The sequence below is a fragment of the Brienomyrus brachyistius genome, chromosome 13, assembly GCF_023856365.1.
Source record: "Brienomyrus brachyistius isolate T26 chromosome 13, BBRACH_0.4, whole genome shotgun sequence".
NCBI classification, from domain to species: domain Eukaryota; kingdom Metazoa; phylum Chordata; class Actinopteri; order Osteoglossiformes; family Mormyridae; genus Brienomyrus; species Brienomyrus brachyistius.
Genome location: NC_064545.1, coordinates 11,161,991 through 11,179,469, shown reverse-complemented (window position 1 = coordinate 11,179,469; position 17,479 = coordinate 11,161,991). Strand labels below are relative to the sequence as shown.

The 17,479-nt window shown below is 45.3% G+C and overlaps 1 protein-coding gene across 3 annotated transcripts; it reads left to right on the top strand.

The window, feature by feature from the left end:
* The first annotated feature begins 562 nt into the window (after positions 1-562).
* Positions 563-17,236, top strand: LOC125706215 (alpha-2,8-sialyltransferase 8B-like). Of its 3 annotated transcripts, none has more exons than XM_048972791.1 (6): positions 563-1,009; positions 6,987-7,049; positions 7,555-7,689; positions 8,129-8,386; positions 10,039-10,332; positions 16,546-17,236. In XM_048972791.1, exons 1-6 carry the CDS (start codon positions 912-914, stop codon positions 16,838-16,840), a joined length of 1,143 nt encoding a protein of 380 aa, XP_048828748.1. In that variant the 5' UTR covers positions 563-911; the 3' UTR covers positions 16,841-17,236. The 3 variants fall into 3 exon arrangements, with proteins under 3 accessions (XP_048828748.1, XP_048828749.1, XP_048828747.1); XM_048972792.1 differs by having other exon boundaries at positions 7,552-7,689; positions 8,158-8,386; XM_048972790.1 differs by having other exon boundaries at positions 7,552-7,689.
* Positions 17,237-17,479: the final 243 nt, after the last annotated feature.

The window sequence follows — 17,479 nt, the reverse complement described above, 5'->3', positions numbered from 1 at the left end:
CAGGGTAAACAAATTCATTCCTAATTCTCTATATCTCATTTAATAACTGTAGGCTATGTACCAGGCCGGTAGCCAGAAATACATTTTGGGGGTGTAGTAGATTTTGGGAGAGAGGGCCTCTCGTTTGGAAATTTCTTATGTTCTTATGACAATCAGCCAGCAGGTGGGAAAACTGAGGAGAGTAGGTTTTGGGCTTTGAAACCACATTTCTCACACTAGTACTAATCACTTTATTCTTTCTCAGATATAATAGCTGGTGTTGCACCTATTGGAAGAGTATAGCCGTATCTAACAGAGAAATGTATCTCTCCACTCATACGTCATTATCGGCTGGTTCAGGTGTATGCGTGTGTGTATGTATACTGGTGTAACGTGACATCTGATTTTATGTCAGTTCATATTAAGATGTCTTCTTCGATTGCGCGAAATTACCACGTTTATGCAAGCTTCACCACTTGCTTGTTAAAATAAACCCTTTTCGCACAGTGTAGCCAGCAGGCAGATGCTACACCTTTAAGGTTTAAGTGGCAGCTCCTGCACATCGCTCTTTGAAAATCCCGGTGCGGCTTTTTCCTCCTCCTTCGCCTTGAAAGTTTGTCAGTGGATCTGGGATGTGAATGAAACGGAGGAGAAACCCAGGGGAAGAGCAAGAGGGAAGCGCTACTTGGGAAACGCAGAGGCACCGACGCTGAACACAAACCGGCAGCCGACACGGCGATCGCTAATATAATAACTCACTGTCTACATAACTAGCGTGTGTTATCGGAAAATGCATTAAGGAACTTCTATGAAGTCGAGAGGATTATTGCATCCTTGACCGCAACTTCAGAGGCACGGCGCATGACAGCGTCTATGCTGAAATTATTGCCATGTAGCTGATTTTCAAAGAAAAAGAGAAATCTAATCAAGCCATGCCTTTCGATGTACGATCATTAATGTTCGGGATTGTAACGGTACTTGTGGTATTTTTAATCATTGCTGATATTGCTGAAGTGGAAGAAGAGACTGGGTATGTAGATGCCCTTTTGCCAACATTTTTACATTTTAAAAAATAAACTATGCGCTACTCGTTTATTGATTAAAGACAGTAGGCTACATATGATCGTCTGTAATCTTTACGCTTATCGCTTCTTCTTGCGGTAACATTGATATTATTCGATTATTCAAATAAGTTTATTTTACTGTTTGGGGTATCTAAACATCGCCCGTTGTTCCAGCTATATCCGCATTTTTCTCACTACTGAAGAGTATAGGTAGCCGGTTCATCTCATAAGTGAAGTTATCCTGCTATCAAGTAGTTATGTCTTGACTATCGGTTAATTTTTATTGGCGTATTAAAATAAACGTACATTTAAATTCTGAAAGACAGCTTATAACTGCTAAGATAAAGCATCCTCCTTTTATGATATTTCGGCGCTCTTATAGCGTGAATGTTTTTCAGTAGTTTTATTTCACTTATTTATTGTTATCTTATCATAAGACGCGGCCATGGGGAATATTGTGTAGATGTTGCCTCTGCCTAGATGTGTGATAAGCTTGATCAGAAACAGCTTGATCAGTCGTTTACCCTGCCTTTGGCTCCCCCCCCCCCCTCCCCCTTCACTCACTCCCTCCCTCCCTCTTATATTATATACTGCGTACTATACAAAATGTACCTGCGCACCACCCGCTGTCTTCTACAACTGGGCTAATTCATAATTAAACTATATGGGTTACTAACCTTCTTGAGCCGCGTTACTGTCACAGTTTACTTCAGTGCGGGTCCCGTCACCCCGGCTGAAGAGAGAAAATGAGAAATGAATTTCCAGTTAGAATTCAGGTCCCCAGTAGCAGTAAGGGTGGCGTGATGTCCAACGTCGTCAGGCTCCTCTCCCCTTCCAGTGGAGTACTCTGTCCCTCTGGAAACTGTGCTCATTCCAAGCTTTATTTAAAGTTGTAACTAGCTGATAAATTAATCAAGACAGTTTGTAATTTCTGATTTCATGAACAGAGACAAATAAGACAAAATCTGTTTATTATTCGTAAGTCCACTTGAGTATTCCGATCCATTATAGTCTCCCTCAGCAGAGGCAGGTCATGAGGGTAATTCATATTAAGACCTTGAATAACATACAAATTCTGTCAAGATCTTTCACAGCAGAGGCTATTCGATTTATGGAAACTGCACAGCAGGTGGCGTAGTGGTAAAAGATCGAGGGGTGATTCTAAGATTTTACCTTTTAGGGGGCTCATCCCCTAGGGATATTACAGAAATACAGGACAAATTGCTAAATGCATATGGACAATAATTTTTCTGGCGGACTGAGATAAAAAAATGGAAAAAATGGAGTGGCTGAAACCCCTGCCCCCCCCCAAATAGGGTCTAGAAAGACCTACGATTGTGGCCAATCAGAATCAGTTTTATTCACCAAGTAGTTTACAAGTACAAGCTGTTTTATTTTGTTTGGGTTTGCCTACAAATAACACACAGTGCGTACACAGTAACAACGGGGTATGGTGTTGACGTGAGACCCGCAGTGCACACAGAGACAGTGGAGGGACGAGAGGTGAGGCTCGCAGGTAGAAATATGACTAATTAATAGATGGCAATGAATAAGCAGTTATTCTTGTTGTAAATCGAGACAGCCCTGAAGAAAAGCCATTTGAGGGCCGGCTTGTTCCGCTTCTCAGAGACCCGTAGATGTGAGTTTCTGGAGCGAGCGCTGACCTGGGTAGGAGGGGTTGCTGATGATTCTTGTTGCTCCTCAGCAAGAGGTTGCTGGTTTAAGTTCCCAGGAGATATAAATGGGGTAAACACTGTATGCTGCTTCAAATAAATGTTACCCAGGCGGGTGAATGCAAGCATATTTTATCCAGTTGGGGCTGCAGATTTTTCTGGTCAATTATTAGGTTATTTAGGATCAAGAGGAGGCTTTGGGAGTCTAGGAGGTAAAACGCAGCAGCTCTGTGATTCTGTTCTGGCCGGCAGTGAGGCTTGTTTGCTCAACAGCTCTCATTTATTTGATGGCAAAGAGGTGTTTGCTGGGTTGGGGATTAATGTTTGATTTGTTACTGGGAGAGAAGCTGACAAAATGAATAATTCACCTTTCTCCCGACAGAATCTGCTTCTTTGTTTGGAATTTCTACTTCTGGGCAAAAAAATAGTTCAGTTAAGGGCCATATTGATTCAGTGTAGAGTTTCTATTCGTCTATGACACCCCGAAATTCAAAACGCAGCAGCATAGAGCTTGAAGCTGAAGTCATATTTAAAAAGAGAAAATAATTGAATGCTGTGAGGGTAATTGTGTTTTTGTTAGTCTACCTAGGAGAAAATAAAGGTTCATGTGACCTTTTTTAAAAAAAAAAAAAAAATATGAAAATGGTTTTCGTTTTTTCCTTCCTTTTTTGTCTGAATGTCAAGTTAGGTGTACATTGTGAGTCTCCTAGGAGACCAAGGCAAGGCACTGCCGTTAGCCAGAAGAAATGTGTTATAGATGTGCTGGAAGACAGCTGTGCTCTCATAGTTAAGAGGCTGTGTACTACAAGAGTTACGAAACAGCCCAGTTCTTCTTGCACGTTCGCTGTGTTTTTCCTGCTGTGGGTATAGCCACGCCCACTGGGATTTGGCCAATGTCATCTTGATCTCTCTTCCCTATAGATTCTCATGGTCTGGATTTCTGGGCTTTTGAATCTGTTTCTGATATCTGTGGTTTGGATTTGTTTTAATTAATTAATCAATTAATTAATCAATTAATTGGTTCATACACTGGTCTCTGCGAGTGTTTTGCTTCTTGGTGCCTGTTTGTTGATCACTTGACCTTGATTAGTGTTACAGACCTGAGTTTGGTTGATCTTTGGTTGTTGAGTCCTTGCGGTCGGCACCTCAGCTTCTGTCAGCAGTGAGTCCTTGGGTGCACAGTTTGGGGTTTGACCTTTTGCCTGAGATCATGCACTCTGCTCAGCAGCCTGTCAGAACTCTCATCTTTCCTTAACTCCTTCCTGTTGTCATGACAATAGCTATGTGTGGAAATAGTCGACACATTTCCTCAAAGGGTGGAGCGATTTGCCACATTTCTACAAAGGGTAGGAAGATGGTTTCAGGAAAATATTTGCACTTTGTCTCATTTAGTAAAAAGTTTACGTAAGTGGTGTAATTTTGTTAATTGTATTGTTTATTTCCAAAAGCAGCGTCCATCCTAGCTCCGCATCCTAATGTTCTCAGCCTGATTGGAGTGTTTTTCAGCATGCAGTTTCTTTTTGGCAAATATTTCATATTTGCATAAATTGCTTGCTGTATGCTGATCTACATATTATGCAATTTGAATATTGCAAACAATATTTTGTGTGGGTTGAGACTAAATGTCAGGCACACAGCAAACTGATAACCATGCAGGTTTAATATGAGCAGTATTCAGTACTCGGTGTTAAATTAGTACTGCAGTTTTCATTTGATCGCTGTTAATTAATGGTATGGTTTACGTATGAACAGTCAATGTTAATTAACATAGTTTTCATTTGAGCAAACTTTTAATTCACTCTGAAACATTCCATGAGTAGAGAAGAATGACAATAAAGCTATTTTTATACTTTCACAATAATTTTCATGTACATTGTGAGCTGCTGTAATCAATCTTCCCTAAGTCAGGGGTAGATCATCAGTGTTATACAAATGCGGAGCCTGAAACAAATGAAAATATTGTTGATGTTTGTCATGGTATAGCTAGTCAGTTTACTAAAGTTGGGCAGCAGGTGGCGTAATGACTGAAGCCAGTGGAAATTATGGAAGAGAGACGTCCCCATATTATGGAAGAGAGACGTCCCCAAATCATGGAAGAGAGACGTTACCAAATTATGGAAGAGAGACGTTCCCAAATTATGGAAGAGAGACGTCCCCAAATTATGGAAGAGAGACGTCCCCAAATTATGGAAGAGAGACGTCCCCAAATAATGGAAGACAGACGTCCCCAAATCATGGAAGAGAGACGTTACCAAATTATGGAAGAGAGACGTCCCCAAATTATGGAAGAGAGACGTCCCCAGATTATGGAAGAGAGACGTTACCAAATCATGGAAGAGAGACATTCCCAAATTATGGAAGAGAGACGTCCCCAGATTATGGAAGACATACTCCCCAAATTTAGGAAGGGAGACGTCCCTAAATTAAGAAAATACCTGCATCTCCAGGTGCAGCAGCCGTCCAGGCAGCAAGGCATTATCATTTTGACTTTTATCATGTCTTCCATTAACTAACGATTACTGGACATTTCCACTCGGCTCAAACAGGACGTTGGTCATCTTAAAAATCAATTTCTGATGACACGTAAGCTATATTTCTAGATGTAAAAACAAATTAATCAAACAAGATGTTTTCCTGTGGCAGTATCTTGACTCTCGGTTATAGATTACACAGTGAATGTGAAAACTGATTTCAGATGAGCACTCAGATGCATCTCACGCAGCAAAAAGCGAGTCTCGTCTATCTTGCAAAGTTGTTATGGAAACCTTGAGGGTTAATTCAGCGCAGCCGAGGAACTTATTGTTCCCAATGAAAGGATAGGAGGACATGTTCTTAAAAATTAAAAGAATTTCTTTGTTAACCACACACAGACTCTGATACACAATTGACTCTGATCTAAATGTATTTAAGTACAATCTATTCAAGCACATGTAACCAACCTATTATGTACAAAAGTACTGGGATATATCTTTCAATCATTGAATTCAGGTATTTCATTCAGACCTACAGATGTATAAAATCAAGCACCTAGTCATGCAGGTTTCCAGACATTTGTAAAGAATGGGTTGCTATGAAGAGCTCAGTGAATTTGAGTGTGCTACTGCCATAGGATGCTACCTTTGCAATAAGTCAGTTTGTGAAATTTTACACGATCAACCGTAAGCAATATTATTGCAAAGTGGAAGCATTTAGGAGCAACAGAAAAGTAACGGAGGAGGGTCACCAAGAGCTGAGGTGCCTGGTACGTAAAAGTTGCTAACAAGGTGCATGCTGGGAGCTTCATGGAATGGGCTTCCCTGGTTGAGCCTCTGCATGCAGGCCTCTGCATGCAGGCCTCACAGCACCAAGCCAATACCAAGAGCTGTGCCAGCAGTAAGGTTTGGTGGAGGGGGGTCATGGCATGGTTAGGCCTCCGAGACCCAGTGAAGGGAACCATTAATGCTTCAGCATATCGAAACGTTTTGGCCTTTTTCGGTTCCAGCATGACTGTGCCCCAGTGCACAAAGCAAGGCCCATAAAGACACACTCCATAATCTTGTGGAAAGTCTTCCCAGAAGAGTGGCAGCTGTTATAGCTGCAAAGGGGGATCGGCTCTATACCTATGGATTTAGAATGGGATGTTATAAAAGTTCCTGTAGGTGTAATGGTCAGGTGTCCAAATACTTTTGTCCAAATAGTGCGTGTAAACTCTGTAAAAAATAAACGTAAAACGACCATAATGTGCTTCCTTCATAAGAATTTAGATGAAATTATGCATTTCTATCATGTTTTAGGCTATGATACAATAACATATTTTCTAAGAGAATAATTATATTAATAGAGAAATTACCGAACTCTGCTTTTATCCCTTTGTGTTTCTTAACGCTTGTGAAATGTAATTAACTTTTAGATACGTATTTACCCTATTTGCATACAAATGGAGCGTAACCCATAACGGCGATAAGATATGTCCGAGCGTTCGGCGAATAGCTTATCTTGCTATGAGATGCGGTCATTGTTGCAAAAAGAAAACGGTGATTTAAGAAAAATGTTAAAAGATTTATTTTGCAGCCTCTCACCCGCAGTGGCTCCTGGGACACAAACCCCTTCTTTATGAGATATAATTATGAAGCTTGTTCAATTATTATTATTATTATTATTACATAATCAGGGTATAATGTGCTATGAAATTTATTATATTTACTCCGATATCACATGCAGCATGCGCTAAGTGTAGGACGACAGTAATGTTATTGTTTTTCTGGTTTTATTTTTAATTCAATTGATTTAGGAACAGTGGAGGCAGCAAGCGAGGGGCGCCCAGCCTCAGATACAGGCTTCAGGGCCCCCGCAGGTGAGTCTATCATCCATCCTGCTACTCTCTCTGAGCTCCTCCCTCCCCAGGTCTGATGCCAGCCCTTGCTACTTACTTGATCGGGGGAACAATCCGCACAGTTTGCTGCCCATTTGCTTTTAAAACAGATTAATGTCTTTGTAATTTGACCTAAGGTAGGGGGAGAAATCCAGTTTCCATAGAAACGCAGAAAACCTCAGTGATATGGAAATGTCTGTAGGCTATCAAATGATGCGCATTCAATCTAATTATTTGGCAAAGTTTCGTCGCTAATTATATTCTCTGAATATACTAATGTAGGAGTCAGCGCTTGTCCTAGACAGGTTTACTTTAAACAGTTCTTTATCGTTGTATCAGATTAATATCTGCTATCTTCAATATACCTCAATAGCAAGAAAATGACAATATCAATAAAAGAAAGACTTAATGAAACAGGAATCCAAAGGGGGCGCCAATACGGCCGCTAATTGGCTGTATGTCGATCCTTCTCCCCCCCCGGAAGCAGGACTGAGTCCACGGAGCCAGATGCCACACGGAAAGCTGGATCGGCGGCGAGCAGCAGTCCCGCTCCGCCCGACTCCGCTAACGAGCCATCTTCCAGGGGCTGGCATTTCAGCGGGGCCCTTTCAAACCAGATCAGGTAGACGACTTCTCTCAGAGTTCCGTCACTATCACCTGCTGCAAGCAGCAAGCAACCTGCCAGCTAAAACCGGGCCAGCAGACTCCCATGCTTTTATCTGGCAGGAAATGTGCTATCTGTGTAAATTGAATTATAACTAATAAAGGACCCCCAGCTAGATATTAAAACGTTATATGCAACGGTGATGATTATATGCAAAGGTGCAGATTAATAGACACCAAGGGATAAACATGTAAACATCAATTAAGTGTAAATATTAATGGCTTTGCTGGGCGCCGCTCCACCTCACTGGGTTCTTATAAATTGTACAGCTGGTAGTTTCTCTGGCATGTTTGCCGGTAGCTGCTTGGGTTTGTACCTGCTTTAGTTAAAGTAATAAGGGCACCAGGATGGTGATGTGTTATGCACTAAGACACGAATAATAGTGTTTCACATTCAGGAAGGACATCCTGAGGTTTCTGGATGCAGAGAGAGACATCTCCATACTTAAGGGGACCTTGAAGCCGGGAGACGTCATCCACTACGTCTTCGACCGCCAGAGCACCACGAACGTCTCGGAGAACCTGCACGCGCTTCTGCCCACAACGTCACCCATGAAGAATCGGCACTACCAGCGCTGTGCCATAGTGGGGAACTCGGGGATTCTGCTGAACAGCAGCTGCGGGAAGGAGATCGACTCCCACGATTTTGTCATCAGGTAAGGATTTGCATAAAGCGAGCCAGCTTCTCCGGGAAGGTGCCACACTTCCGGAAGATGTCACACCTAAAGCTTTCATGCCCGCAATGAAAAATATATATGCATATTTACAGTTGACAAAAATAACTGCAACTTTTCTGACACTTCTTTTGTGACTCACGGACTTCCAGACTGAGCGGCGATACTTAGAGCAATTAGACTCCTGCCGCGTAAATTTGACATTTAAAGAGCTTCAGTGATCTGCCGGGAAATTAATGAGGCGCATTCTGCAGACCTGCTATTCCTGGACAAGCTTAGCATATTTAGACGACACCCCCGGTCTGAGCGCCACCGTCTGCCGTCTCGGGCTGGAGCGCTGATTCGGCTCGCCACCACGCTGACGGACAGCGGCAGTCACACTTTGATGGCGGGGGAGGCGTGTTCCCTCTGCGTCCAAGTCTCGGTGTAAATTTTCGTGGCTGCCGCCCCCAAGTCAGCGACCTACCCTTTGTACTCACGCCAGAAGGGGGCGTCTTGAGTCCTCCTGAGTCCGGTTTGTGTCAAGCATAACATGGCAGTAGTGAACTTCTGTACTCCCGATGTGGGGCTTGGGGCTCAGTGGGGGCTAAAGCAGCAGGCTATTCATCTGCATGCGTTTTGTTCTAAAACTGAATATAAAAACAATTAATTGGCTACTTCTTTTTCTTAATCTGTACATCTTATTGGATGAAAACTTATACCTTCTGGTCATCTACTTTCGCCAGTGTTTGCACCTGGCTTTTTCAGATAACAGCTTTAGCTGCAGTTATGTGCATGGTGTAATCCATCTGCATATCTCTTTATATCTACCGTGACCAGTCATGGCGGTCCATAGGCTATCCAGCTGCTGGACACACACGTGCACATACGCACGCATGTACACACACACACACAGACACACGCACAGATGCACACACACATAGACAGACCTGTACTCATATTTTTCTGTGGATTGTCCATTCATTTTAATGGGCAAACCCCTAATCCCATCAATGACAACCTTAACTCCTACGCAGCCCTAACCTTAACCATAAGTAAGTAAATACAGGATTTTTGGCGTATTTAGTTTTTTGTCACTGACTTTTATAAAATTTAGTTTTTCCTTGTGGGGACTGAAAAAATGGTCCAAACAATGTCAAAATAACAGGGTTTTATCACACTGTGAGGACATCTGACCGCCCCAACAGACACACACCCACACACCAATTTCACTGTGTGAAAATGCTAGAAGTAACACCAAATTAATCAGCGGGAGATGCAAACTGACATGTGAAATGATAGCCCTGTCACTGTATCGTGGTTTTACTGAGACCGGCTTGACTTAGGGGGGAAATCGGTGCCTTCGGCTGGACATCATCACTTCATCTTTCTGCTAGGAGGAGCATTTTATTGTATTATATATATATTTACAGTGTTTTATAGCGCATGTACTTTCATGTGGACAAACAGCACTAGTCCGAATGACTGTATTTCTAAAAAGTTTTTGTGATGAAAACAAAAAAACATCTCAGGGTCAGTGTCAGCCCCGAGATCGCTCCTCCCCCCACCCACAGTGCCCCTGAAAGCTGGTGTGGGATTTTGGACAGCATGCAGACCCTTTCATTTACCCTGGTGTATGTGTCTGTGTGTCTTAGGTGCAATCTGGCCCCAGTGCAGGAGTTCGAGCTGGATGTGGGGCTGCGCACGGGCCTGGTGACCATGAACCCCTCGGTGGTTCAGAGGGCCTTTCAGGACCTAGGCAGTGCCCACTGGCGGGAGCACTTCTTGCAGCGGCTCCGCGGCCTCGGCGACGCCGTGCTCTGGATCCCTGCCTTCATGGCCAAAGGTGGTGAGCGGCGAGTGGAGCTGGCCCTCGACATCATCCGGCGGCAGCGCCTTGCTGCCAGGCCTGCCTTCCCTTCCCTGCGCCTGCTGGATGCTGTGCGGGGGTGAGACAGCTAATATCACACCCTCAGACTCACACCAGGAACCATACTTACCATCAGACTCACACCAGGAACCATACTTACCATCAGACTCACATAGGGTGCTTTTCCGTCACACCAAGTACGGTACTTTTGGCTCTCTCACTTTCCCATTGACTTCCGGTCGAGTACCGGTACCAAAAGTTCCAGGACTGAAAGTACCAAACCAGCTGGGGTACTTCTTTGGTACTTCGGAGTGGGACTTGAAGCGCTTTCTTTGTTGATTGGTTATGCAAATATCCTGTCACTGAAACACAATACAACTGCTGTCTTGAAAACGGTTGCAAACTCAGAAAACAATATAAGCACAGTAAAAAAGAACAACAAAAAGATCTAGAAGGCATGACGAGCAATTAAAATGTATTTTGTTGAATATACTAATACTGCACGCATATCACGTGCTGCCCTAGTAATGTGATTTGTTATAAATATAGCAATATATTTTGAGAGATATAAACGGCATGGATGAAAATGATTACAGTTGTCTTGGAGGATGTATGCAGCGCTCATGCAAAAGATAAACTTTAAACTGATTTTTAAACATATAGGAATCTATAAAAGAAATAATAATTCAAATAGCAAGTGTTTTTTTCTATGGCAGAGTAACACAGTAAAAATATTTTACAGCAAAATTTTAAGCCCCTGCACTATAATGTCCATACAGAACTGAAAGCAAGAAAAAAAGCCTTTAATATAGCTGACTAACGATATAAGAATTGGATGTGCAAAACATGCGATGTTGGTATTAATATAGTACATTGCCAAGCCCTATAATGAACTACAGCCATTTTTCAGATCCAGTACAAAATACCCATGTCTTGTGCCGGTACCAGTCTTTACGGCAGTGGAAAACCAACACCTTGAAGTACCGTACTTTTGGTACTTTCCTGAAGTACCAAACTGCAGTACTTGGTGTAGTGGAAAAATGCCCATATATCCTCAGACTCACACCAGGGACCAGAGATGTACCCTCAGACTGATACCAGGGACCGAGCACACACACACACACACACACTCAGTCTCACACTGCGGATCTGACACACCTCCAGACTGACATTCACTGCACGTTTCAAATGACATCCGAACAAAACTTAATTGAACATGTCGGTGACGATAATCTGTTGCATACTTAAAACATCTATGTGTCACACCACAACCCTACAGGCTACAGGGTGATTTTAATGCAGCAGACCCACATATAGAGCACAAATAAACATATTGTGGTGAGTGTGTGAGTCGTTTTAATAAAGTAGATGAAAGCTGTTTTAAAATAGAAGTTGCTCTCTGCATTAACAGCAGTACAGACAGAGAATTTACACGACACTCATGGCTACGTGCTAACAAACATTACACAGTTATGACATTTTCTATTTACAACATAATTACATGGATACACATATTAATTTACATTATTAAAAGATATGCTCAGTGCAGTGCAAAGCATGCCGGTAACTGCATGTTTAGTCCGGTTGACCAGTTGCAGCATTATATTCCATCCATCCATCCATCCATCCATCCATCCATCTTCTACCACTTTTCTGGGTCGGGTCGCCGGGGCAGCAGTCTAAGCAGGGAAACCCAGACTTCCCTCTCCCCGGCCACTTCATCCAGCTCCTCCGGGGGAATCCCCAGGCGTTCACAGGCCAGTCGAGAGACATAGTCTCTCCAGCATGTCCTGGGTCCTCACCAGGGCCTCCTCCCAGTGGGACATGCCCGGAACACCTCACCAGGGAGGCGTCCAGGAGGCATCCTGACCAGATGCCCGAGCCACCTCATCTGGCTCCTCTCGATGCAGAGGAGCAGCGGCTCTACTCTGAGTCCCTCCCGAATGACTGAGCTCCTCACCCTATCTCTAAGGGAGAGCCCAGCCACCCTGCAGCAGAAACTCATTTCAGCCGCTTGTATTTGTGACCTCGTTCTTTCGGTCACTACCCATAGCTCATGACCATAGGTGAGGGTAGGAACGTAGATCGACTGGTAAATGAGAGGGTCGCCTTTTTGGCTCAGCTCCTTCATCATGAAACTGACGCCGCACTGATCTGCCTGTCAGTCTCCCGCTCCATCCTTCCCTCAATGAAGCCAACAGAACTACATCATCTGCAAAAAGCAGAGACCTAATCCTGAGGACACCCACAATGCCCTGGCTGCACCTAGAGATTCTGTCCATAAAAGAATCGGTGACAAAGGGCAGCCCTGGTGGAGTCCGACCCTCACCGGAAATGAGTACGACTTACTGCCGACAGTGCAGACCAAGCTTTGACATCGGTCGTACAGGAACTGAACAGCCGTTACAAGGCAGCCCGGCAGCCCATGCTCCCGGAGCACCCCCCACAGGACTCCCTGAGGGACATGGTCAAGTGCCTTCTCAAAGTCCACAAAGCACATGTAGACTGGTTGGGCAAACTCCCACGCACCCTCCAGGACCCTGCCGAGAGTATAGAGCTGATCCAGTGTTCCACGGCGGAAACCACACTGCTCCTCCTGAATCTGAGGTTCGGCAATCTGATGGACTCTCCTCTCCAGGACTCCCCAATAGACCTTACCAGGGAGGCTGAGGAGTGTGATCCCCCTATAGTAGGAACACACCCTCTGGTCCCCCTTCTTGAAGAGGGGGACCACCACCCCGGTCTGCCAATCCAGAGGCACCGCTCTCAATGTCCACGCGATACTGCAGATGTGTGTCAACCAGGACAGCCCCGCAACATCCAGAGCCTTGAGGAACTCCAGGTGGATCTCACCCACCCCCAGGGCCCGGCCATCGAGGAGCTTTTTAACCATGTCAGCGACCTCCACCCCAGAGATACGTGAGTCCACCCCCAAGTCCCCAGGCTCTGCTTCCTCATTGGAAGGCGTGTCGGTGGGATTGAGGAGGTCTTCGAAGTATTCCTTCCACCGACCCACAACGTCCAGAGCTGAGGTCAGCAGCGCACCATCCGCACCATAAACAGTGTTGATGCTGCACTACTTTCCCGCTCTGAGCCGCCGGCTGGTCGACCAGAATCTCCTCGAAGCCGTCAGGAAGTCGTTCTTCATGGTCTCACCAAACTCCTCCCACACCCTCAGTGACTGCCGAAGCCGCATCCCGTTTGGCCCGCCGGTACTCATCAGCTGCCTCCGGAGTCCCACAGGCTAAAAAGGCCAGATAGGACCCCTTGTTCAGCTTGATGGCATCCCTCACCACTGGTGTCCACCAGAGGGTTCAGGGATTGCCGCTGCGACAGGCACTGACCAGCTTACGGCGACAGCTCCAGTCAGCTGGCTCCATAATGGAGGTGCGGAAGATGGCCCATCCGGACTCAATGTCCCCCGCCTCCCCCGGGACATGGGTGAAGTTCTGTCAAAGGTAGGAGTTGAAGCTCCTTCTGACAGGTGATTCCGCCAGACGTTCCCAGCAGACCCTCACTATATGCTTGGTCCTGCCAGGCCTGACCGGCTTCCTCCTCCACCTGCGGAGCCAACCCACCACCAGGTGGTGATCGGTTGACAGCTCCGCCCCTCTCCTCACCCGAGTGTCTAAAATTGATCACCAAACTGCAGCCTTGGTGCCAAGTGCACATATTGACACCCTTATGTTTGAACATGGCGTTCGTTATGGACAATCCGTGATGAGCACAGAAGTCCAATAACAAACCACTGCTCGGGTTCAGATCGGGGGGGGCCGTTCCTCCCAATCACGCCCCTCCAGGTCTCACTATCATTGCCCATATGAGCACTGAAGTCCCCCAGTAGAACAAGAGAGTCCCCAGGAGGAGCGCTCTCCAACACCCCTTCCAAGGACTCCAAAAAGGGTGCGTATTCTGAACTTCCATTTGGCGCATAAGTGCAAACAACAGTCAGGACCCATCCCCCCACCCGAAGGCAAAGGGAGGCTACCCTCTCGTCCACCGCGGTAAACCCCAATGTATAGGCGCCCAGCAAGGGGGCAATAAGTATACCCACCCCTGATCAGCGCCTCTCCCTGTGAGCAACTCCAGAGTGGAAGAGGGTCCAACCCCCCTCAAGGAGACTGGTTTCAGACCCCGATTCTTGCGTCAAGGTGAGTCCGACTATATCTAGTAGGAACCTCACAACCTTGCACAACAGCTCAGGCTCCTTCCCCGCCAGATAGGTGACCTTCCATGTCCTTAGAGCTAGCTTCTGCAGCCGAGGATCGGGTGGGGCACTCGCCATCAAGCCCCACCCCCAGGTCTGGCTCCAGTGACCCAGTCCGGCCGAGGGAAAACGTGTATCAGTGTTATTTTTCTCCATAAGGGGTCTAATGAGCCGCACTTCGTCTGGTTCCTCACCCAGGACCTGTTTGCCTTGGGTGACCCTACCAGGGGCATAAAGCCCCGGGCACCTTAGCTCCTGGGATCATTGGAACACGCAAACCCCTCCACCACGATAAGGTGTCGGCTCCAGGGTAGGGCAGCATTATATTATGTTAGAAGGTGGGATCAGAACAAATGAAAAACTTTGCCTTTGTGGTTCTGTACAGGCAGGGCAGCGAAAGAGTGTCTGGCGTGATGCTCCCGCTCTCAGACTCTCATGCATATACAAGAAATCTAAATTATTCCATTATAAACCTAAAATTAGCTACATGTACAGCGTGGGGGAAGTTTGCAATTCCTACAGACTATTTACAAGGTAATACTTGTTTAATAATTGTTGTGTAATTGTTTAAATACATGTACATGTGTGTGCAGATTTGTCTCGAATTGAAAATCTCACTCCAGCCAGCTTACCAAAGCCTGCACCCCCCCCCCCTCCCCCTCTCCACACCCCCAGAAGGGAATGAAGTACAGAGGGGCGTTGTGTGTCACAGAGTACCTCGATCTGATTTCTCACGGGTATCAGAATCATGACTTCACCTCCTTCGGGGAGAAAAAAGACCCCCAAACACAAAACTGTAATACTGTTGGAATCTCACGTGGGCAGAGAGATCACCTCTTTAGCGGCCTTTCTTTCGCTCCTTCTGCAGGACAGACAACAACAAAGTGTTTGTGTGTGGGGTTGCCAGGTTCCCACTCCCGTCCCATTTGTGCAAACAGAAGAATGTATGTAATGTTGATCAACCTCTTCAGAAGCGCTGAATTCACAGGCTTTTAAAGAGGAGCTGTTCAAACAATAACGCACGCAGCACAGATGTGAGCCTAAGACTCGCCACCTGGGGGCGATATTAGTGTGTGATATTAGTATGTGAATAAATAGTAGTGCTTTGGAAAATGCAGTCACACCACATACTGTAGTATAATGTATGAAAAATATGATGGTTTGAAAAACTAAATGCTGTCCAAACATAGCTGGATGTAGCATAAACCGAATTAAAGCCGTGATGACGATGATGTGATGGCGTCATTTGATTAAATTTTAAGTTATTTTATGCACATAAGCATTATGCACATTGTGCACATATGTCAGTCGTCTGACAGGTTAATTTCATGGCACAATTTAGACAAGTGTGTGTGTGCGTGCGCGCGCGCGCCCTGCCTTAAGCCCGTAGCCTCCGGATTTTTTCGATTTCACCATCCCGGCTTAAGGCTGCTGCGCGTTTATGAGCTGGGTCTGTAGTCTAACTGTAATTAATATTATAAGTTCCTTCAGTTGCCTTTAATGAAGAGTTTCCCAGCCCTAGTGTGCAGACGCTCCAAATGACAGCGAGCGTGAGCTATGCACAAATAGGACGGAAATTACAAAAAAAAACGGAAAACGCTCCTTTACAATATATTAAATATTAAAATATACGTTGCTTTATTTTTGTTGGATAATTGGCTAATTAGTATCTGCATGGGGACAATGCATACGCCTCGGCTCCCAGAACCGAGTGAGCAGCAGTTTAGTTCGAGTTTACTTACAGTGAAATCAGCATAAATCAGTAAAGTGTGAAATCAGCCTAAAGGTGAGAATGCAAGAGAAAACACACGGTATGGTTCAGTATCCCCTTATAAAAACACACAGTGATTATGAGGAGTAATGACTACTTATTGTATGTATCCTTTCATCCATCCTTCCATAAAACAAGGCAGGGACACAATCTGGAAGGATCTGGAGGGAATTTATAGCACCAGTTACCCTAGTAACGAACGCACTCCTCATTAAGGTGAATCTGCTGCGTTTCTGAGTACCTGCACAGCTGCCGTACAGACACACTCCTCGTTAAGGTGAATCGCTCTTCTGTGTGTTTGTGTATTTGCACAGGTACTGGTTGACCAACAAGGTCCACATCAAGAGACCGACCACAGGCCTGCTGATGTACACCATGGCCACGCGGTTCTGCGAGGAGATCCACCTTTACGGCTTCTGGCCCTTCTCACACGATGCCCAGGGAAACGCAGTGAAGTACCACTACTACGACAGCCTGACGTATGGCTACACGTCCCGGACCAGTCCACACACCATGCCGCTCGAGTTTAGGACCCTGAGCAGACTGCACGCCCTGGGGGTCCTACAGCTCCACACGGAGCCCTGCCGAAACGCGACAGGACTCCTCTAGATGTGGGTCGACGGAAACTCACCAGCGACATCTCCATTGCCTTTGTCTGCCCTCCAACACAGCCCCGGAGCTGACCTCTAATGTGAAATCAAGCGCCTGCATATTTCATTGCAGGATGCTCAGCAGAGATAAGCTGATTCATCAGGACAGAATCCAAGTCCTGTGGACTTTAACTAGCATCCTCTTTGATGTCAACACAGACCAAACAAAGCAAGTTACCATGGGAATGCTGAGGTTTGTCCATCTGAAGTAACTGTAAAATAATGTGAACATATCACAATACAATCGGACATCAGGTCCTTCATGTAATTATTCCGTACAGACTGAAACTGGTTAATATAATTTTGTTTGACTTCTTGTCCTTATGTATTACTGACAGACTTTTCTAAAAGTGTATTAAAAAGACTTTTAAAAGCTCTGTTAATACTACACCACATAGTTCCTAGTTTCTCTCTCCCTGCCCTTCTGGAAGCATACATAAAGGGCAAGCATTTTATTCTCATATTTGTAAGGTCACTATGTTTTAAGGCTCACTGACCACCCCCCGCAATGTGAAACCCTTAAACTTAAACTGCTGCTGACTCAAGAAGAATGTTGAACTTGGCAACTAAGTCAACTACAACTTCAGAGAAGAGATGA